Genomic DNA, 24,538 nt, shown 5'->3' with positions numbered 1-24,538 from the left:
ATGGTAAGCATTCCAAATTCTAAACAGACACTTTGGAATATGGTCTGTAAGTTAAGGGCAGTCTATATTTAAATATATATAAATCCTAACGACTCTTACACCTACCTTCTCTGCTTTTCTACATATATTCCAATATTAGGGCAGTGACTAATTGTGAGTCTTTGGTGAAGGACTTCTATTCCAAGCTGGGACTGCAGTATCGGGAAAGTAGCTCTGAGGATGAAGCTTCCCGGCCTACAGAAATAATTGAGATTCCTGATGAAGATGATGATGTCCTCAGTATTGATTCAGGTAAGAGATAAGGCTTTGGATAGGGAAGTTTCAAAGATTGAAGTTGAAACTCTGAAAGAGGAGCAGATGAAAACAGAAGAGGAGAAACTGTTATCACTAACTTCATATTCCAAACTACCTGACTTGCCTGCTAGAGGAAAAGAATAGAATATTGTTAGCATAATAAATACAATGTCTAATTGCATTGTCCTCCTTTCCCTATCCTGGATAATCTCTATTCTGAATTCCCTTGCTTTTCTTTGTAGGTGGCATTAGTGCCTATGTGTGTATAATTTACATACCATAAAATCCACTCATTTTAAGTGTATGGTTTGAATTTTAGTAAATTTACACAATTTTGCAACTTTCCCCACAATCCAGTTTTAGAATACTTGGATTACCCCTAAAAGTTCCCTTGTGCCTGTTTCCCATCAATCCCCATTTTCACCCCCAGGTACCACTGATCTGCCTTCTGTTGCTCTAGTTTTTCCTTTTCTAGAAGTTTTTTAAAAACAGAATCATTCAGTCTGTTGTCTTCTGTGTCTGGCTTCTGTCATGTAACATAATGTTTTCAAGTTTCATCCCCAGTGTTGCATGTATAAATAATTAGTTCTTATTTTGCTGCCTAATATTCCATTGTATGAACAGACGACATGTTTTTATCCATTCCCTGGTTGATAAACAATCTAGATTTTTCCAGGTTTTGACTATTCTGGGTAATGTTGTTATGAACGTTTGCATGTAAGTCTGTGTATATTTCATTTCTTTTGGATATATATCTAGTAGTAGAATTACTACCTTTTATGGAAAATGGATGTTTGACCTTTTAAGAACTGCTAGACTATAGTAACTATACCAGGCTACATTCCTACTAGCAAATCATGAGTGTTTCGTTTCCTGCATCCTTGTCAGTGCTTTCAGTTGTCAGTCTTTTATTTCAGCCATTCTGGTGGGTGTGTAGTGGTGTCTATCACATTGTGATTATAATTTGCATTTCACGAATGACGATATTGAGCTTCTTTCATGTACTTATTTATCTTTTATATATATTCTGAAAGAAGTAACTCTTCAGATCTTCTGCCTTTTTGGAAAGTTGGGATGGTTTACTTTCTTTCTATAGACTTAGAAGACTTATTCGTGTATTCTGGGTACAATTCCTTTATCAGATATGTTTTTCCAAATATTTTCTCTGAGATTGTGGCTGACCTTTTCATTTTCTTAATGGTGTCTTTTGAAGAGTAAAAGTTTTTAAAGTAAGGGTTGAGGATTTTGTTTTGCATGTCACTATCAAGTTCCACCACCATTTAATGTAAAGGCTGTCCTTTGGAACATTTGTCAAAATCAAAAAAATAAGTAAATAAACAAAAAATACATTGACCATGGGTGGGCCATGGTGACTCAGCAGTCAGCGTTCTTGCCTGCCATGCTGGAGATCTGGGTTTGATTCCCGGGGCCTGCTCATGCAAAAAATATATATATATTCATTGACCGTATATGTGGATTATCTGTTTCTGAATTCTGTTGTGTTAATTACATTGATCTAAATATCTGTCATGCTCACACTATAACTTTTTGGTAAATATTGAAATCAGTGTAAGTCCTCCATGCTTATTTGTATTAATATATATCCCATATAAATTTTAGGATGTTTGTCAATTTTTGCCAAAAAGCCTGCTGAAATTTTTGATAGGGACTATGTGGAGATCAGTTTGGGAAGTATTGGCAGTTTAACAATATTGAGTCTTCTAAACCACAAACACAGTTTATCTATTTATGTTTTCTTTAATTTCTCTCAGCAATGTTTTATAATTTTGTGCTTTTTGTTAAATTTATTTGCAAGTATTTTATTCTTATTGATGCTAGTGTGAATGGAATTATTTTCTTAATTTCATTTTAGGATTCTTTGTTGTTAGGATGCAAAAATACAGTTGATTTTTGTATATTTATCTTGTAGCCTGCAACCTTGATAAACTCACATATTAGTTCTAGAAGCTTCTTGTGGATGGGTTCCTTAGGATTTTCAATATAAAAGATCATGTCTGCAAATAAAACTTCTTCTTTTCTAATCTGGTTGTCTTTTATATCTTTTTTCTTGTCTTATTACACTCACTAGAACCTCCAGTACAATATTGAATAAAAATTTTAAGCACTGACTTCCTGGAGGGTGCCAGGGTAGTTCAGTGGTAGAACTCTCGCCTGCCATGCAGGAGACCCGGGTTGGATTCCTGGCCTGTGCACTTCCCTCCTTGCCCCCCACCCCCAATTGTTTTTCTTTTCAACAAAACAATAATATGCTGTAATAATGTGATAGTCATCAGAGCAGACTTCTTTTCTGTGTTCCTGATCTTAGGCAGAAAGCAGTTTGTCTTTAACTGTTAATTATGTTGTTAACTATTGTTTTTTTTTGTAGATGTCCTTTATCAGGTTGAAGGAAGTCCCTTCTATTCCTAGTTTGCTGAGCGTTTTATCATAGCAGTGTATTGGGTTTTGTCACATACTTTTTCTGTATCCTCAGATGATCACATGGCCTTTGTCTTTCATTCTCTTCGTAGAGTGTATTACAATAATTAATTATTGGATGTTAAACCAACCTTGCATTCCTGGAATAAACCTGTTTTGGTCTTGGTGTATATATTTTTTATATATTGCCAGATTAGATTTAATTATATTTTGTTAAGGAGTTTTGCATCATGTTTATCTGGAATAATGGTTCGTAGTTTTCTTGCGCTGTCTTTGTTTGGCTTTAGTATCAGGGTAATATGGGCCTTATAAATTAAGTTGGAAAGTGTTCCGTCCACCTCTGAGTTTGTGTGGAATGGTCTTATTTCTTCCTTAAATGTTTGATAAATTTACCAGTGAAGTCATCTTGCCCTTGACTTTTCTTCATGGGAAGACTTTTTAAACAACATTTTAATTTTACAATAATTCTTGATTTAAAGAGCATTTGGAAAAATAGTATGTAGAGTTTCTGTATACCTTTCATCTAGTTTCCCTGATTGTTAATATCTTATGTTACCAAAGTACATTTGTCAAAACGAAGAGGCAAACCTGGTACATTACTTTGATCTAATATACTAAATTTCACTCAATTTCTGTTATTTTTCTGTTTCCGGATCCAGTCCAATATATCATATTGAATTTATTGTGGGATACTTTTTAATTACTAATTCATTTTTTGGCTTAATGTATATCTTTTTAGGCTTTTCTGTTTCACCTTGGATTGGTTTTGGTAATTTGTGTTTTTCTAGGAATTTCATTTAAGTTGTCTAATTTATTGAAAAAATTGTTCATAGTATTGTCTTAAATTATCCTTTTAATATCCGTGAATTCTGTAGTGATGGCTCTTCTTTCATTCCTGATTTTGGTAATTTGTTTTTTTCTCTCTCTCCTTTTTCTTTGTTCATCTAACTAAAATCTATCAGTTTTGTTGCTTTTTTCCTAAAAATCAGCTTTTGATGTCTTTTTTTTCCTGTATTAGAGAAGTTGTGATTTTACAGAACAGTCATGCGTAAAATACAGGATTCCCATATACTACTCCATTACCAAGACCTTGCATTGGTTTGGAACATCTGTTACAGTTAATGGCACATTTTAATAATTGTACAAGTAATTAAAGCCCATGTTTATGTTAGGGTTGACTGTTTGTGTGGTGTAGTTGCATGGCTTTTTTTTGTTAGTTTTATCCTGTAACCATATATACAATATAACGTTTCCCCTTTTAATCATACTCAGATATATATATATATTTCAGTAGTGTTAATTACTGTTCACGGTGTTGTGCTACCATCACCACCATCCATTACCAAACAGGAACCGTGTACATTTTAAGCCTTAACTTCCCATTCGCTATCCTCATCCCATCCCCTGCGAACCCGTATTCTAGATTCTGATTCTATGAGTTTGCTTATTCTTATTGTTTTGAATCAGTGAGATCATACAATGTTGTCCTCTTGTGCCTGGCTTATTTCATCCAACATGATGTCTTCAAGTTTCATACATGTTGTCATATAAATCAGAACTTCATTCCTTTTTATAGATGAATAATATTCCATTATATGATATGTACCACATTTTCTTTATCAGTTCATTGGATGATAGACACTTGGGTTACTTCCATCTTTTGGAATAATGCTGCTATAAACATCAGTGTGAAACTATCCTTCAAGAACCAGCTTTCAGTTCTTTAAGGTATATACCTAATAGTGGGATTGTCAGGGCATATGATAGTTCTATACTTAACTTTCTGAGGAATTGCCAAACTGCCTTCCACAGTTTGTCAGTCTTCCATTTCACATTGCCATAAGCAGTGAATGAATATACCTATTTCTCTGCATTCTCTCCTACACTTTTTATTTTCCATTATTATTTTTTTTTAGTAGCAGCCATTTTACCTTCATGATAAAGTTCTTTGAGACACAAAAGTTTTTTATTTTGATGAAGTTCTATTTATTTTTTCCTTTTGTTGTTTGTGCTTTGGCTGTAAAGCCTAAGAAACCGTTGCTTAACACAAGGTGCTGAAGATGTTTTCCAGTGTTTTTCTGAAAGTTTGATAGTTGTATCTCTTCTGTTTAGGTCTTTAACCCACATGAGTTACTATTTATATATGGTGTGAGGTAGGGGGTCCTCTTTTTTTTTTTTTTTTTTTGTAAATGGAGATTGAATTTTCCCAGCATCATTTCTTGAAGAGACAGTTGTTTCCCAAGTGAATAAATAGTCTTTGCCATCTTGTCAAAAATCAGTTGGCCTAAGTCTGAGGATTGATTTCTGAGCTCTTAGTTCTATTCCATTGGTCTGTATATGTGACCTTGAGCCTCTCTGTGCAGTTTTGCTGGTGCCTTTTACCAGTACCATGTTACTGTGCCTTTGTAATAAGTTTTAAGATTGGGAAGTGTGATTCCTCTAACTACATTCTTTTTCAAGATGGCATTAGCTGTTTGGGGCCCCGTATCCTTCTGTATAAATTTGATGATTTGTTTTTCCATTTCTGCAGAGAAGATTGTTGGAATTTTGATAGGAATTGCAATGAATTTATAAATTGTTTTCAGTAGGGCTGATATCTTAATTATATTTAGTCTTCCAATCCATGAATATAGAATATTCTTCCATTTATTTAGGACTTCTTTAATTTTTCTTGGTAGTGTTTTCTAGTTTTCTGTATGAAGTTCTTGCTTAAATTTAGTCCTAGATATTTGATTCTTTGGGTTGCTCTTGTGAATGGAACTTTTTTCTTGATTCTTCTGATTGTTCATTACTTATGTATATAAAACACTACTGTTTTGCCTGTTGATCTTGTAACCTGCAACTTTGCTGAATTTATTAGCTCTGAGAGCTTTGTTGTGGATTTTTCAAGATTTTCTTTATATAGGATCATAGCATCTGCAAACAGGGAAAATTTTATTTCTTCCTTCCCAACTTAGATGTCTTTTATTTCTTTTTCTTGCCTAATTGCTCTGGCAAGAATTTCTGTACAGTATTGAATAACAGTGATGACAGTGGGCATCCTTGTCTTGTTCCTTATCTTGGAGAGAAAGGTTTTAGTCTTTCACCATTAATTAGGATGTTAGCTGTGGGCTTTTCATATACGCCCTGTATCATATTGAGGAAGTTTCCTTCTGTTCTTAGTATTCTAACTTTTTATCATGAAGGAGAGCTGGATTTTATAAAATGCTTTTTCTGTGTCAATTGAGATGATCATGTATGTATTTTTTTCTTTAATTTTGTCAATATGGTGGGTTACATTAATGGATTTTCTTATGTTGAACTAACCTTGCCTTTTAGGGATAAAGCCTACTTGATCATAGTGTACAATTCTTTTTTGAGTTGTTGAAGAGTTATAATTTTATAGTTCTTTGAAAAGAACCCAAGAGTAAAAATTTCTTAGTCCAGTAAAACAATTTCCAGTGGAAATGCACTTCTGTACTCAATTGTGTGGGAACCTCCCCTCCCCTTATGTTCACTGATTGCTTGATGGGAAGCCCATCTCCTGCCCTACCTCAGGGCTTTTAGATCCAAATACCCAAATACCCATTGCTCTCAGTCTTTTTTCTCCAAACAGAAACATGGGGTCAGCATCTTCTCCATCAAAAGTCATATTACTTAGCAACACCTTTTCATGCTGTATCGAAATTCTGGAACAAAAGGCACTCCCCTGGAAAACACGGAGTCCCATCCACCCACACTTGGATAGAAAGCAAGGGTAGGCGTTGCCATGTGGACATGACAGTGGGGAAGGATGGAACGTGAGGGACAGGGGCAGAGGAGCTGGGAGCAGCTTCCTGAGGTGAGTGGAACAAACCTGAACTGACCATGGTTATGTCTGATCAAAGACAAAAGCCTGGGTGAATGCAGGCTGAACAGGCTGCTGTCAGCTCCTCCTGAGGCCCTGCCATGTGGGCCAGGCAGGGCTTTCCTGCAGCGGCAACATTCAAAGCCCCAAAAGAGCCCATGTCCTGAGTGATCCATCAGATTGAATCAGGCCATCTGTCTGGTATAATGCTTGCCCCAGGAAGGGCCCATGGTGCATTCATCCTCCTTCTAGGAATCAGGAATTGAGTTCAGGGTCTGGACCACAGGACAAGCAAGATCTAGTGCAGTCCATTGGGGGTACCTGGGTGCCAGGGCTCCCCTCAGAAGCACATTATCCAGCCCAGGGCCTCAGGCCTCCTGCCACACTTCCCACTCCCCATACCCCTGTGTAGGCAAAAATCCTGCCGGCTGCAAGGGAGTAGGCTCAGGACCACAGTGGGCTGAGAGTCTGCAGACTGAAATCCTGGAAAGGTGTAGGTGACAGGGCCCAAGCTTGATGGACACACACAAAAAGAGGTGGACATAGGTGCTGCTGACTGCTCACCACCACCACATCCCTCTGCTTCAAGGGCTGTCCTCGAAGTAGCTGAGACCTTGCCAAGCAGCAGTGGTTTATACCCCCATTGACCACTGGTGCTGAGCAATGAGCAGCATCAAAGCAACTGAAAAAGTGGCCCACCCTGACACTGGTTCTTTTTTTTTTCTTTTTCTTTTTTGGCTAAGACAATGATCATTTATTGCCTAATGGTTTTGAGGCTAGAAAGCCAAAATCAAGGCCCTGGCAAAACCATGGTTTCTCCCCAAAGACTTGCATTCTGGTGTTGGCTTGTCACAATCCCTGTGATTCTTTGGCTTGCTTCTCTGCTCCTATCATATGGCAGTCTCTCTCTTCTTGTGTCTGCTTTTCTAGTTTCTGCTGATTTCCACTGACTTCCAGCTTCTGTCTGTGGCCTTTCCCAACTGCTGGCTTCTGGTTTCCTCCCTTTAAAAAGCCTTCAGTAATATGGATTAAGACTCACCCTTACTCATTTGGCAGCACCTTAACTAAAAATAGCATCTTCAAGAGGTTTTGTTTACAATAGGTTCACACCCACAGGAATGCAGATTAAGAACTTGTATTGGGTACATAATCCAGTATACCACAGAGATATATAATCTTGAGTTAATTATTTATAATATTTTCATTTTTACATATAATTACTGATGTTTTCAGATACTTTGCCAACTCTACAATTTTGTTATTACCTTTCCTTGAGAGCATAAGTGTCTTAGCAGGGATTTTTACATTTTGCATCTCATTTTCTTTTGATTATTAACATAGCATCATATCTGTAGGTTTATCTTTGTTGTCTTTCCTAATATAGTGAATTTTACTTCTTTTAGTCCATATAGAAATTTTTATGTTTATTGCTTTTCAGAAAAACAGTCTCACAGTCTCTTATCATTCATTCTTTCTAATGAGTTTGTATATCACAAATTACTTTATGAAGTGCTCCATGCATTTTAGTATTTTAAATTTTAATTTAATTTCTGCTTTTGTAATTGAATGTTTTATTTTCCCCTAGTCTATTTCATAATTAAGTCCAATAAAGGCAATAATTTTCTTTCAGAAATGTATACATAGGAAGTTCAGTATGTCTTGTTCAATTAGTTATGTGGTTATATCATGATAAAATAGAACTCTAAATTTAATTTTATCTTCCTCCTAGATGTTTTTATTTTCTGAGTGGACTTTACACAGTTTATCCTGAATATATAGTTTATTTTATATTCAGAGAATGTTGCCATTGGCATTTATAATCTATTGAGATTTTGATGAGCCCAGTGCATGATTTATATTTCAGGTTTTTATTATTATCTATAATGAATGGATTTTCTTATTAACAATGCCCAAAATTCAATGTGTTTTAATTAAATGAAGAATATTGATTATGGATTATGTATTCAATTATTAAATAAACTTTTAGTTTTATATTGGCCCAAAATCATATTAATTTTGATATTTTAACAACCCTTCTACTGGTTTCTGAAAATCACATCTGTTTTTCCCATTTTCAAATGTAATCAGATTTTTTGTTTTAATACTGCGTGACTTCAATTACTGTTTTTTTTTCAGTATTTCCCTCCAGGAATCTTACATGTATGGTGTGGTAGACGTTGTTGGTTGCTTGACAGTGTTTATATATCTATACTTCCATTTAAGAAAAGAGACATACTTAGCAGGTATGCAGACTTTATCCTTTATTCTTTCCCTGGCTGGGTATTGGATGATATATTCGCTGAGGAAAGACTGTTAGCATCTGGGGTTCCTCTGTTCCTGGGAAGAAACGTGGTGATGTCTACTGGTCCTTCTCTCCTGGGCCTTGGTTTCAAAATGGCTCTTTCAGTTTCTGTGGGCCTTTCGGACTTCCCTTGGTATATTTTCTTTCTCTCTCCTCATACCAGTTCTTTTTTTAAATTATTTTGTTATTATTATTATTATTAATTAAAAATTTTTTTTTAAATACCAAAAAACTCCAAACGCAAACGTTCGTAACTTTTGATCATTTCATTCTACATAAATAATCAGTAATTCACAATATCATCACATAGTTGCATGTTTATCATCATCATCATTTCTTGGAACATTTGCATCTATTCAGAAAAAGAAATAAAAAGAAAACAGAGGGCGGGCCGCGGTGGCTCAGCGGGCAAAGTGCTTGCCTGCTATGCCGGAGGACCTCGGTTCGATTCCCGGCCCCAGCCCATGTAACGAAAACGGAGAAACAAAATACAATAAAACAAGAAAATGTTTAAAAGATGTTTCCCTTTCTTCCTCTCTTCCTTCCTTCTATCCTTCCTTCCTTCTCTCTGTCTTTCCTTTAAAAAAAAAAAAAAAAAAGAAAACAGAAAAATATTCATACATACCATAGCCCCCACGCCTTCCCCTCACCGATCACCAGCATTTCACTCTAAATTTATTTTAACATTTGTTCCCCCTATTATTCATCTTTATTCCATATGTTTTACTTGTCTGTTGATAAGGTAGATAAAAGGAGCATCAGACACAAGGTTTCACAATCACACAGTCACATTGTGAAAGCTATATCATCATACAATCATCTTCAAGAAACATGGCTACTGGGACACAGCTCCACGTTTTTTTTCTCTTTAAATTTTTTTTATTAATTTTTAAATTAAAAAATAATTACAGGAAAGAAACACAAACATTCTTAATATGTGATCATTCCATTCTACATATGTAATCAGTAGTTCACAGTATCATCACATAGTTGCATATTCATCATCATGATGATATCTTAGAACATTTGCATCAATTCAGAAAAAGAAATAAAAACACAACAAAAATAAAAGGAAAACAGAAAAAAAAATTATACATATCCTACCCCTTACCCCTCCCTTTCATTGATCACTAGCATTTCAAACTAAATTTATTTTAACATTTGTTCCCCTATTATTTATTTATTTATTTATTTTTAATTTCCCCTTTATTTATTTATTTATTTTACATGGGCAGGAACTGGGAATCAAACCCGGGTCCTCTGGCATGGCAGGCAAGCATTCTTGCCTGCTGAGCCACTGTGGCCCCTATTATTTATTTTTATTCCATATGTTCTACTCGCCTGTTGATAAGGTAGATAAAAGGAGCATCAGACACAAGGTTTTTGCAATCACACAGTCACACTGTGAAAGCTATATCTTTATACAATCATCATCAAGAAACATGGCTACTGGAACACAGCTCTACATTTTCAGGCAGTTCCCTCTAGCCTCTCCATTTCCTCTTGGATAACAAGGTGATATCTACTTAATGTGTAAGAACAACCTCCAGGATAACCTCTTGACTCTATTTGGAATCTCTCAGCCATTGACACTTTGTCTCATTTCACTCTTCCCCCTTTTGGTGGAGAAGGTTTCTCGATCTAGGGGCCTATTTTTAGTAGTCAGAATTTGTTAATTAATTCCACAATTGGTGTTTGGTTGGGCTCAGCCCCTGCTGCTGGTAAAGTCCCTTTTCTTTCCCCTCTGGGAAGCAGCCTGTGGGGGAGGGGCGCTGGCTGCCACAACTTGGGGAACTCATGGTTCTGGGGGGGCCTGCAGCCGGTCCAGCTAGTCCAGACTGGGGTATGCTGTATGTCCAGTCACTGACGTGGCCCCAGGAGCTGTTCTGTATTGTTTCTGGTTATTTAGTAGTTGTTCTGGAGGATGAACTAAAACACACACATTGCTAAGCCACCATCTTGGCCCCTCCACATATTTCCTGATACCAGTTCTTGATCCAAAGATTTCTCTGGAACAGGAAGGCATTTTGCCATAACTGTTACACAGTTATCAAGGTGACTCTCTTGGATGCCAGTAACCAACAAAGGCACATGGACATCTGACATTGCTCAGGATATCCTGAGTGAGGGACGAGCTGGGGTTGGCATTTCTGATGTGGCAAGAAGCATGAGCTGTAGGCAAAGGTTTTCCCTTTCATTACATTCATATGGCTTCTCTCTGGTGTGAATTTTCTGATGTTTTAGGAGATTTGTACCACAGTTGAACGCTTTCTGCATTTGCAAGTAAAGGGCTTTTCTCCAGTATACATTCTGTTTGGTGACGTTGGAGAAGTATCTGAGCATTTTCCTGTGCTGAGCATGCTTAGAGTGCTTTGCTCTGGCATGAACTTGCTGATGATAAATATGATGTGTCTTGTACTTAAAGATTCATCCACATTCATTGCATTCGTAGAGTTTCTCTGGAAAGCAGTGGATATGGGAACCCTCTTAAAGTTATTGTTGGATGAAACATCAAAGGCATCAAATAGATATTTCTAATGTTTTGGGCTCAGGTCTGGCCCCTTATGCTTTCTGGCCAAGATGGACCTTTTGTTTAGGTTTTTATTTTCTGACACTTGCTCTTCTTGGAGAATATCCTTCTATACCTCTGCTTTTTTTTCGCTGGAGTCTGTGTCTCCTTTTTCTTGACCATAGGTTTTTCTATCCTGTTCTGGTCCCAGGAAGGAAGAAGGGCCACATGGAAGCCAGTAAGGATTCAGGGTGCACAACCCTGCACAACCTTGCAGGGCAAGACCAGGGACGAAGTTTTTTTTTTAATAACTTTTTAAAAATTATTTATATTGATAAATTTTCACACACATACATTCCATACATTGTGTATAATCAGTGGCTCACAGTATCATTACATAGTTGTGTGTTCATCATCATGATCGTTTTTTAGAACATTTGCATCATTCTAGAAAAAGAAATAAAAAGAAAAAACTTATAGATACCATACCCCTTACCCTGCCCAATTTATTTTACCCTTTGTCTTCCCTATTGTTTATTTATTTTTTATCCATATTTTTTATTCATCTGTCCGTACCCTGTGTGCCAGTTTGAAAGGATTATGTAACATAGAAAAGCAATGTTTTAGTCTTGATCCTCTTGTGGAGGCAGCCATTTCTTTTAATCCCTATTCAGCATTGTAGGTTAGAAGCTTGATTAGATTATCTCTATGGAGATGTGGGGCGCCCAAGTGTGGGTCTTAACCTTTGATTAGATGGAGCTGTCCTTCCACCCATTCCAGGTGAGTCTTGATTACTTTACTGGAATCTTTTAAAAGAAGAAATACTTTGGAGAGATCATGCAGAGCCACAAGAAAGCCATGAGAACCACAAGAGCCCATGCACCCAAAAACCTTTGGAGATGAAGAAGGAAAATGCCCCTGGGGGAGTTTTATGAAAGAAGAAGCCTGGAGAGAAGCTAGCAGACATTACCATGTTCCCCCATGTGCCTTATCAGTTGAAAGAGAATCCCTGAACTTCATCAATCTTTCTTGAATGAAGGTAACCTCTTGTTGGTGCTTTAATTTGGACATTTTTATAGACTTACTTTAATTGGGACGTTTTCACAGCCTTAGAACTGTGAACTAGCAACTTATTAAATCCCCCCCCCCCCCCCCTTTAAAAGCCTTTCAGTTTCTGGTATATTGCATTCTGGCAGGTAGCAAACTAGAACATCCTGGATAAAAGAAGCAACAGACAAAAGATTTTCACAATCACACTGTCACATTGCAAAAGTTATACCTTTATACAGTCATCTTCAAGATTCTAGGCTATTAGAACACAGCTCAGCAGTTTCAGGTACTTCCCTCTAGCCACACCAGTATAGCGTAAATGAAAAAAGGATTTCTATGTAAAGCATAAGAATAACCTCCAGGATAATCTGTCAACTCTGTTTGAAATTTCTCAGACACTGAAGTTTTATTTTGTCTCATTTCTCTCTTCCCCTTTTTGGTCAAGAAGGTTTTGTCAATCTCTTAGTGCCAGGTCCTGGCTCATCCCTGGATTTCTGCCCTACATTGTTAGGGAGAGTTACACCCCTGGGAGTCATAGGGACAAAGCTCTTGAGTCATATGAACATCCATCCTTGTGTGTCATTTGTAAGCTGTCAGATTACAATATACCAGAATTGGAATGGCATTAATAAAGGATATTTAATGAGTTATAAATTTACAGTTCTAAATCTATAAAAATGTCCAAACTAAGGTATCCAATAGAAAATACCTTAATTCAAGGAAGGCAGTTGGTCAGGAACACCTCTCTCAGCTGTGTAGTCACATGGCTGGCATCTAGTCCCTTACTCCTGGGCTCTGTTGCTTTCAACCTCTGCTCCTGTGGGGGTTCTTCACTTCACTTCTCCAGGGCTGGCTTTCATCTCTTGGCTTCCCTTGGCTCTCTCCAGGTTCTGGCTTGTTTAATATCTTGTGGTGACATCTGCTGGGCTCCAAGCATCTCCAGACATTTGTCTTTATTGTTTAAATGTTGGCATCTGTGTCAATTCTACTCTAAAGTTTTTGTTGGCTCTGTCATTTCTGACTCTCTTTAAAATGTTTCCTCTTTTAAAGGATCCCAATAAACTAATCAAGACCCACCTGGAGTGGGTGTAGTCACATCTCCATCTAATCAGATTGGGTGTGCAACATCTCCGTGGAGATAATCAAATTTCCTACCTATAGTGCTGAGTCAGGCTTAAAAGAAATGACTGCTTCCACAAGATTGAGTCAAGATTAAAATATGGCTTTTCTGGGGTACGTAATAGATTCAAACCAGCACATTCCACCCTCTGGACCCCAAAAAAGATAATGTTTTTCTATATGCAAAATACATTTGCTCCATCACATTATCACAGAAGCCTTAAACCATTTCAGTAACAAAATCACATCAAAATCTGTTACAGACATGGTCTGTTCTAAGGCAAAAATTCTCCTCTGACTCTGGACCTGTAAAAACTCAGAACAGATTATCTGCTGCCAATATACAGTGCAGGGACAGTCAGAGAATACATATACCCATTGTCATAGGGAGAAATTGAAAGGTGAACAGGGATTACTGGACCAAAATGGTTCAGAAAGGCTGTAGGAGAAACTCCACTAGATTTCAAGGTCTGAGAGTCATTTAGCATCAGGGTTTTAGAAAGCACAGTTCCACCCTTCCCAAGGGCCTTTCCAGTGGCCTTGCTCTCTCTCCAAAGGCTGGAGTGTGTTGCTACACTGGGGCTTGTTGTGGGGACTACCTTTTTCTCGGTTCCAACCTCTCCAAGCTTCAGGGCAGCATCCAGGCTCTCTACCATCTCCCGGGTACATGCTCAACTCCTCCAGAACAATGGGGTGGCAGCTAGGCTCCCCCCAGTCTCTGGTTTATGTGTTCCACCCTCTCCAGGGCCTGAGGTGGCACAAGTCTTCTCTTAACAGTGAAGTGGAAGGCCCACCCTCTCCATGTATATGGGTTGGTCTGCTCTCCTGGCCCAAGGTTTCCTCGCTCCAGACTTTAGCCTCCATAGTTCTGCCTCTGAAGACATTTTTCCTTTACTTGTCCCTTTTCTGTCCCTTTTAGTCCAGACTGGCAGTGGTTCCATTCAAACATATTCCTCAAGACTCTTGTTGATTTTCTATGCAGTGTGCTAGGATTATATCCGTCAGATAATAGGACTTTCCATAAATCCTTTCTAGATAACCCCATCTCAAATCCCTGCTTGTCCTGTAATGACTGACAACTACCATGCTTGGATAAATCCTCACATGGGCCCTATTCACTGGGGTCTCACTTTCTGGAAGCCCTAGAATTTTCCAGAACAGCAATTTCTATTTTCTTTGTGTGCAAGAATTCAGTTCACCACTTACCTCTTTCCTCTCACATTTTACTATAAGCTTCAAGGAACAGCCTGACTGGCATGTTACACATATGGTTTGAGATTTTGTCTGCTTAATATCCGAGTTCATCACTCAGATTCTGTCTTCCATCTACCAAGAATGTCTTCCTTCCAGTTTTCAATGACATGCTTATCATTTCTCTCTAAAGCTCTATCAGAAATATCCTTAGAATCCACATTTCTACTGACAGTCTCTTGAAAGCATTCTAGGCCTCCTCTGTTAAGTATATCACAATTCTTCCAGAATCTTCCCCTTATCCATTTAAAAAGCTATTCCAGGGCGGTGTGATGGTAGCTTAGTGGCAGAATTCTTGCCTGCCATGCTAGAGACTTGGGTTTGATTTCCAGTCACTGCCCATTTTAAAATAAAAGAAAGTAAAAAGCTATTCCAACATGTTTGGTTTTTGCAAACTACAGCAGCATCCCACTTCTCTGGTACCAAAATATGTCTTAGTTTATAAGCTGCCAGATTGCAGTATACCGGAATTCCCTTCTATAAAGGTAATTTAATAAGTTATAAGTTTCCAGTTCTAGGCCTTCATAATATCCAAACTAAGGGATGCAGGGAAAGATACCTTAATTCAAGGAAGGCCAGTGGGTCAGGAACTCCTCTGTCAGCTGAGTAGTCACATGGCTGGCATCTTCTGGTCCCTTGCTCCTGGGCTCTATTGCTTTCAGCCTCTGTTCCTGTGGGGGTTCTTCACTTCGCTTCTTCAGGGCTGGTTTTCATCTTTTGACTTCTCTTGGCTCTCTCCATGTTCTGGCTTGCTTAACATCTCACGGTGATGTTTGCTAGGCTCCAGGCATTTCTAAGCATCTGTGTTTCTGGTCTCCAAGTGTTGGCATCTGTGTCAGCTCTCCTCTGAAGTTTCTTTTGGCTCCATCATTTCTGACTCCCTTCAAAATGTGTCCTCTAAAGGATCCCAGTAAACTAATAAATATCTACCTGGAGTGGGTGGAGTTACATCTCCATTAAATCAGAAGTCACACCCACGGTTGGGTGCATCACACCTCCATGGAGATAATCTAATCAAGTCTCCTACCTGCTAGTGCTGAATCAGGATTAAAAGAAATGGCTTCTCCCACAAAATTGAGTCAAGATAGAAACATGGCTTTTCTGGGGTACATAATAGATTCAAACCAACACACTTTATAATTATTTCTTTGGAAATGTCTCACTTTTGACACAATTCTTAATTTTGCAAGTTTGTAACCAAAACTCTGGTGCTGAAAATCCTCTGGATGGCCTCCTACTGACCATGTGAACGTGCCTAAGGGGGAGGCAGCTGCATCTGTATCAGGGCCATCTTGACCCTCTATATCTGGATGAGACAGCTGGCAAGTAGAAATCCAGTAAATACCTTCCTATGAGGAGCAAAATGAGACCCTCCCATTGTGAGGCACCACATGCACCCTAGTCGCCAGAAAAACAAGCAAGAAGGCAGACACTCCCTTTGTCGGTGCCCTGCCACATGCCAGCCTTTCCCACAAGCGCCTTATCTGCATGGTGCCACCTGGGTAGGAGACCACTGAGGGTTCCGCATCTGTCCAGTACTGAGGCAAGGATACTTGGCACCTGATGCTCTGCTCACTCTCTGTGCTGGTTTGAAGATATTATGTACCCCAAGAAAAGCTGTGTTTTAATCCTGATCCAATCTTGTGGGAACAGCCATTTCTTTTAATCCTGATTCAGTCTTGTGAGGCGGAATGTTTTGATTAGATTTATCTACAGATATGTGGCGCACCCAGTCGTGGGTGTGACCTTTTGATTAAATGGAGATGTGACCACCCGTTCCAGGTGGGTTCTTGATTAGTTGACTGGAATCGTTTAAAAGAGGGAACATTTTGGAGAGAGTCAGAGCTGATGGAGAGAGAGCCAACAGAAACCTCAGAGCAGAGCTGACTGGCAGAGAACAGAAACATGATTATTTGGAGATGCTTGGAGCCCAGCAGACATTGCCTAAACAAGCCAGAATCTGGAGAGAGCCGAGGGAAGCCAAGAGATGAAAGCCAGCCCTGGAGAAGCAAAGTGAGGAACCCCAACAGAAACAGAGGCTAAAAGCAATGGAGCCCAGGAGCAAGGGACCAGCAGATCCCAGCCATGTGATTTTCCAGTTGATAGAGGTGTTTCAGACCCATCAGCCTTTCTTGAGCCAAAGTGTCTTTCCCTAGACACTTTAGTTTAGACATTTTTATAGTATTAGAACTGTAAGCTTGTAACTTACTAAATTTCTCTTTTAAAAGCTATTCCATTTCTGGTATATTGCATTCTGGCAGCTTAACAAACTAATACACCCTCCCATATAGTTCTTTTTTTTCTTTAATTTATTTATTTATTAATTTAAAAAAATTGACAACAAACATGATTCACATATGATCATTCCGTTCTACATATATAATCAGTAATTCACAATATCATCACATAGTTGCATATTCATCATTTCTTAGAACATTTGCATCAATTCAGAAAAAGAAATAAAAAAAGAAATAAAAAGAAAACAAAATACCATAACCCTTACCCCTCGCTTTCATTGATCACTAGCATTTCAAACTAAATTTATTTTAACATTTATTCATTTTTATTATTTATTTATCTTTTATTTATTTTTATTCCATATGTTTTACTCGGACTGTTGACAAGGTAGATAAAAGCAGCATCAGACACAAGGTTTTCACAATCAGAGTCACATTGTGAAAGCTTTATCATTGTTCAATCATCCTCGAGAAACATGGCTACTGGAACACAACTCTACATTTTCAGGCAGTTCCTTCCAGCCTCTCCATTACTTTTTTTTTTTTTTACATGGGCAGGCACTGGGAATCAAACCCAGGTTTCAGGCATGGCAGGTGAGAACTCTACCTGCTGAGCCACTATGGCCTGCCCTCTCCATTACATCTTTGCAACAAGGTGATATCTTCTTAATGCATAAGAATAACTTCTAGGATAATCTCTCAACTCTGTTTGGACTCTCTCAGCCATTGACACTTTGTTTCATTTCACCCTTCCCCCTTTTGGTCGAGAAGGTTTTCTCAATCCCTTGATGCTGAGTCTCAGCTCATTCCAGAATTTCTGTCCCACATTACCAGGAAGGTCCACACCCCTGGGAGTCATGTCCCATGTAGACAGGGGGAGGGTGGTGAGTTTGCTTGCTGTGTTGGCCGGAGAGAGAGGCCACATCTGAGCAACAAAAGAGGTTCTCTTGGGGGTGACTCTTAGGCCTAAATTTTAAGTAGGCTTGACCTATCCTTTGTGGGGTTAAGTTTCATATGAACAAACCTCAAGACTGGGGGCTCAGCCTATAGCTTTGGTTGTCCACACTGCTTGTGAGAATATCAAGAATTCAACTTGGGGAAGTTAAATTTCTCCCCATTCTCACCATTCCCCGAAGGAGGCTTTGCAAATACTTTTCCACTCGCTGATCAAATCACTCTGGGATTCATCGGGGCATCACTCTGGACAAACCAACAAAATCTCATGTCCTGCCCAAGATTCCAAGTACTGATGGTGTTCAATCAAGCTATCTAGATAAGTTATATTAGGAAATGCACTAGTCAAAATATAAATTTTGTAACAAATAAACATTTTTTGCTTTAGTCTCACACATAAGTTGAAATTTTAAAATATTAATCACCATCTATTTTCAGCACCTTGTAGTATTGACATTCCTTTGTTCTTTCTCATGCAAAAAGATTTTTAAATTTGTACATTTAGTCACTCTCATTATATACTCTAAGCATTCCTAGATTATACCATCTCAGTCTTGATCATCTATCTTTCTTTCTGATTTCATTTATGCCCCCAGCCCTCCATATAGTTCTTTTAATATGCTGTTGGATTCTGTTTGCTTGTATTTTGTTGAGGATTTTGGCATCTCCGTCATGAGAGATAGTGGTCTGTAGTTTTCTTGTGGTAGGAGGGTGATCTTGGCCTTAGCGTGAATTAGAAAGTCTTCCTGCCTCTTCAGTTTTTTGAAAGAGTTTGAGCGAAATTGGAGTTTGTCTTGGAATGTTTGATAGAATTCCCCTGTGAAGCCATTTGGCCCTGGACTTTTCTTTGTTGGGAGGTTTTTGATTACTGAGTCAGTGTAGTTACTTTTTGTGTTTCTAAGAATTTGCCCATTTCATCTAGCTTATCTAATTTACTGGCATACAGTTGTTCATAGTATCCTCTTATAGTCCTTTTTATTTCAGCAGGGTTGGTAGTAATGCCCCCTTTTCATTTCTAATTTTTGTTGTTTGTGTCCTCTCTTTTTCTTTGTCAATCTAGCTAAAGTTTTTTTTGTCAATTTCATTGACCTTTACAAAGAATCAATTTTTGGTTTTGTTGTCTTTTTTTGTTCTATTTCATTTATATCTACTCTAATCTTTTATTTCCTTCCTTCTGTTTGGTTTGGATTTAGTTGACTCTTCTTTTCCCAGTTCTTTGAGTTTTGAGGTTAGGTCTGTGATTTGAAGTCTTTCTTCTTTTTTTAATGTGAGCATTTAGAACTATGAATTGACCCCTCAGCACTGCCTTTGCTGCATCACCTAAGTTTTGATATATTGTGTTTTCATTTTTGTTCTCTTCAAGATATTTAATAATTTCACTTCTGCTTTCCTTTTTAACCATTGGTTAAGAGTATGCTGTTTAGTTTCCACATATTTGTGAATTTTTCATTTGTCCCTCTGTACTGATTTTTAGCTTCATCCCTTTGTGGTCAGAGAATATACATTGGATTATTATTATTTTTTTTAATTTACTGAGACTTGTTTTGTGACCCAACATATGGTTTAACCTGGAGAATGATCCATGTGCCGTTGAGAAGAATGTGCCTCAAGGTGCAGGCAAATTCTGGAGGAGGGTCACCCCAGAGAAAACTTTCCCAAGTCAGTCTTTCCAGCCAAAACGGGGCCAGGGACCCACAAAGCATGTGTAGACTGGCTCCCACATTCTCTGGGGAGGGTGATCAGGTAGGGTACCAAGGGCTTCTCTGATGGCTCCCCATGGCTGAGCTTTTCTTTCCTGCCAAGCAAATGGAGCCTGTCAGTTAACTGTCTCCCGCAACCCTGAGGAAGCACAGCATCTTTTCAGTCCCACCACCACCACTTCTATCTTGGGAGAGGTGAAACAATGGCTGCTGCTGCATTTCTCCAGGGCTGGTTGAAACCGTAGCTGTGTTCAGAGCCAGCTCCCCAGCAGTCTGAATTCACTAATCAAAAACCATGATTAGATCTTGGGGAAGAGGATGTTTATGTTCCTTTCTGTCATCAGCGAGCTAGCCAGGGACTGGCCCCATAGTGGCCTGCTGCAAGAATGGGAGATGGGCGCTGGAGTGTGGAGAGCACAGTTTATTGTTCTTTACTGTAATTTATTAGCCTCTTCCTCCCACTCTTTCCTGAATGCTGTACAGTGTTCTTCTGGCCTCCAGAGTTTCAAAATATTTGTTTCAGTCAGTTCCTGCCTTATTAATAGTGGTTTTGATGGAAGGATTGAGTCTTTGTGCTCCCTACATCACTGTCTTCCCACAATCATCTGCATCCTTGATTTCTCTCTGCTCTTTTTCTGTTTGTAATTGTATTTATTTACACTCTGATCTTTATTAATAGTTCTTTGCTTTTACTCTGAGTTCAGTTTTTTTCTTTTTCTACCTTCTTAAAGTGGAAGCTTAGATTATATTGATTTCAGACCTTTCCTTCTTCCTTCCTATGTAAACATTTGAAGCTATAAATTTCCCTCTAAATATTGCTTTGCTGTGTCTTATAAATTTTTATGTTATGTTTTCATTTCCATAGTTTTAACTTCCCTTGCAAATTTTATTTGACCCATGGGTTATTTAGATGAATATTGCTTAATTTCCAAATAATTGGTAATTTCCCAGATTTCTTTCCATTGGTAAATTTTAATTCAGTTTCGTTGTCTTAAGAGAACTTAACTATCTGTGAGCGTAATCTTTTTAAATTTGTTTAGACTCGTTTTACAGCCTAGAATATGTTCTCTGCTGGAGATTGTTCATAAGTGCTTAAAAAGAGTTTGTATTCTGCTACTATTGGTTGGAATATTCTGTAAATGTCTGATTAAGGTGGTTGATAGTATTGTTCAAGTCTTGTATATTAGTGATTTTCTGCCTGGATTTGAAAATTCCTTGAAAAAGAGCTTTGAAATCTCCAGTTAAAATTGTTGAATTAGAGTAGTGGGCATGCACATGAGAAGTAACTGCAGAATCAGAAAGATGGAGAAAGAGCCAAGAAAAAAAAACTCTGTTTCCAGAAAATCTCCTGAAAAAAAAGAGGAAGGCTTATCAGGCCCTCAGAACCACCCAGGCAATGCAGGCACTTTTGGAAAACAAGCATAGAAAAGGAAAACAGTTCACTTTTAAGCAACTGGAATCATTCTTCATTGATTCACAGCAGCAGCAATGTGATAAGATATGCCTCAAATGGCTAGAAGTGAAACCTCATGGCTTGGGTGCCAGATGAACATTCCTTGTCCCCTGTAATATGATTGCAAAGATTCAACTGAATAGGTTTACTGGTGCAGAGGACTGTTGAAAGACTTCACTGGAGGAAGATTTTCAGTGGTGTATTTGTGAAAGTGACCCCCACAACCCTGAAAATGCTGCATACAGTGGAACATTATGTGACCTGGGGATTTCCAAATCTGAAGTCTTTCTGGGAACTCATCTTGAAACGTGGACAAGCCAAAGTGAAAAATAAGAAAGTCGCATTAACAAGAAAGTAAAAAGACAGCCTACACAATTAGAGACAATATTTGAAAACAATATGTCAGGTAAAGGTCTAGTATCCAGAATATAAAGAGATTGTTCAACTCAACAACAAAAAGACAGACAACCCAGTTACAAAATGGGCAAAAGACATGAACAGACACTTCTCAGAAGACGAAATACAAATGGCCAAAAGGCACATGAAAAGATACTCAACTTCCCTGGCTGTTAGGGAAATGCAAATCAAAGCCACAATGAGATATCATCTCACACCCACCAGAATGGCCATTATCAAAACAGTAAACGACAAATGCTAGAGAGGATGTGGAGAAAGAGGCACATTTATCCACTGTTGGTGGGAATGTCAAATGGTACAACCACTGTGGAAGGCAGTTTGGCGGTTCCTCAGGAAACTAAGTATAGAATTGCCATATGATCTGGCAATACCGTTGTAGGTATCTACTCAGAGGACCTGAGGGCAAAGACACAAACGGATGCTTGCGCACCAATGTTTATAGCAGGATTATTTACAATTGCCAAGAGATAGAAACAGCCCAAATGTGCATCACCAGATGAGTGGCTAAACAAGCTGTGGTATATACATACGATGGAATGTTATGCAGCTGTAAGACAGAATAAAGTGATGAAGTATGTAACAACTTGGGTGGACCTTAAGGTCCTAACTGTACTACAATAATGTTAGGACACTGAATGAAGCTGAATGTGAGAATGATAGAGGGAGGAGGCCTGGGGGCAGAAATGAAATCAGAAGGATCTAAAGATAGATGATAAAGACTGAGATTGTATAATCTAGGAATGTCTATAGTGTATAATGATAGTGACTGAATGTGCAAATTTAAAAATCTTTTTGCATGAGAAAGAACAAAGGAATGTCAATACTACAGGGTGTTGAAAATAGATGGTAATTAATATTTTAAAACTTATGTGTGAGACTAAAGAAAAATATTTTATTTGGTACAAAATATATTTTGACTAGTGCGTTTCCTAATATAACTTATGTGGACAGTTTAATTGAACACCATAAGTACATGGAACCTTGAGTAGAGCATGAGATTTTGTAGGTTTGTCTGGAGTGATGCCCTCATAAATTCCAGAGTGATTTGAATGGTGAATTCAAAAGTATTTGCAAAGTTCCCTTCAGGGAATGGCGAGAAGGGGGGAAAATTCAACTTCCCCAAGTGGAGAATTCTTGATATTCTCACAAGCGGTGGAGATAACCAAAGCAATAGGCTGAACCTTCAAAGTTGGGGTTTGTTAATATGAAATTAACCCTGCAAAGGATAGGCTAAACCTACTTAAAATTAGGCCTAAGAGTCACCCCCAAGAGAACCTCTTTTGCTTCTCATATGTGGCCTCTCTCTCAGCCAACACAACAGACAAACTTACTGACCTCCCCCTCTTTATGGGGGACATGACTCTTAGTAGTGTGGACCTTCCTGGCACTGTGGGACAGAAATCCTGGAATGAGCTGGGACTCAGCATCAAGGGGTTGAGAAAACCTTCTCGCCTGAAAAGGGGAAGAGCAAAATGAGAAAAAATAAAATGTCAGTGGCTGAGAGATTCCAAACAGAGTCGAGAGGTTATCCTGAAAGTTATTCTTATGCACTAAATTGATTATCACCTGTTCAGTGAAAGTGTAATGGAGAGCCTAGAGGAAACTGCCTGAAAATGTAGAGCTGTGTTCCAGTAGCCATGTTTCTTGAAGATGTTTGTATAATGATATAGCTTTCACAATGTGACTGTGTGATTGTGAAAACCTTTTGTGTGATACTCCTTTATCTACCTTATTGACAGATGAGTAAAGCATATGGATTAAAAATAAATTAAAAGTGGAAACAAATGTTAAAATAAGCTCAGTAGATTGAAATGCCGATGATTGGTGAGGGGGAGGGGAGGCGGTATGGTATGTATGAATTTTTTTCTTTTTTCTTTTTATTTCTTTTTCTGAATTGATGCAAATTTTCTGAGAGGTGATTGTGGTAATGAATATACAACTATGTGATGATATTGTGAGTTATTTTTTATGTACCAAGAATGGAATGATCATATGGTAAGACTGTGTTTGTATGTTGTTATGTTTGAAAAAGAAAATTTTTTTTTAATTATAAACTAGCATTATGATTCTGACTTCCATCCGTGCTGACTTTCACAGGTGAGACAGAATGGAGGTGTGGGGAGCAGTTCGTAAAAGAAAGGAGACATCACATGGACAAAAGGGAAGTAAAGAAATAGTAAAGAGAGTGAGAGAGCAAGAGAGAGATAAAGGAGAAGGAATTGTACTAGGACGAGTCTTAGAAGATCCCTATTACTTACGTTGGTTTACCAATCAAGGGTTCAAAGAAAGGGAGGAAGGAATGAATGAATGGAGCATGGGGACTTTTTTCATCCTTTGCAGGGCATTCTATATGATATTGTCATGGTGGATTCATAACATTATGCTTTATGTCAAAGTCTGTAAAACTGTGCATTATAAAGAGTGAACCTAATGTAAACTATGGACTTTAGTTAATAATAATGTGTCAGTGTTGGTTCATGAATTGTAACAAATGTACCACACTATTGCAATATATTTACATAGAGGAAACTTAGGATGGGAGGGGTATGTGAGAACTTTGTTACTTTATGTGTAACTTTTCTGCAAACCTAAAACTGCTGTAAAAATAGTTTAAAATAAATAAACAAATTAAAAGAAAAAAAAAAAGAAAATCCCGTTGACAGCACAATGATTGAGAAGCACCTGGGGAGGTTTGGTGTCATTTGCTTGGAAGTCTCATTTATGAAATTTCCTTCCCGGGTCATGATTTCCAGAGGATCTCCCAGTTCTTGTGCCCATTCCACCTCTCAGTGGTCCATCATGCTATCAGGAGTAAAGTTGGCTTTTTCAAGGAGATGGGCTCACCTGGTTATCGGGGCAAAAGCATCAGTCAGCTCATCCAACAGCTGAACTAGACACAGAATCTCTGAAAGCACATTACATTGGAGGCCTCTGTTTGTCTTTTGAGTAGTGAAATATCTTCAAAGAAAATTGTTTTCTACTCTGTTTCC

General features: G+C 38.2%; 1 protein-coding gene across 3 annotated transcripts in view; it reads left to right on the top strand.

Moving 5' to 3' along the window:
- SETDB1 (SET domain bifurcated histone lysine methyltransferase 1) overlaps window positions 1-24,538 on the top strand; it is an 83,482-nt gene that overhangs the window by 2,180 nt on the left and 56,764 nt on the right. For all 3 annotated transcript variants that reach the window (XM_077156080.1, XM_077156078.1, XM_077156079.1), the window contains exon 3: window positions 140-291. In XM_077156080.1, coding sequence (XP_077012195.1) covers window positions 140-291 — 152 coding nt within the window. The remainder of the gene's footprint in view (window positions 1-139; window positions 292-24,538) is intronic.

The sequence above is a fragment of the Tamandua tetradactyla genome, chromosome 4 (genome assembly GCF_023851605.1).
Source record: "Tamandua tetradactyla isolate mTamTet1 chromosome 4, mTamTet1.pri, whole genome shotgun sequence".
Classification (NCBI taxonomy): domain Eukaryota; kingdom Metazoa; phylum Chordata; class Mammalia; order Pilosa; family Myrmecophagidae; genus Tamandua; species Tamandua tetradactyla.
Note: the sequence above shows the minus strand (reverse complement) of the source record. Positions and strands in the feature narration are given on the sequence as shown.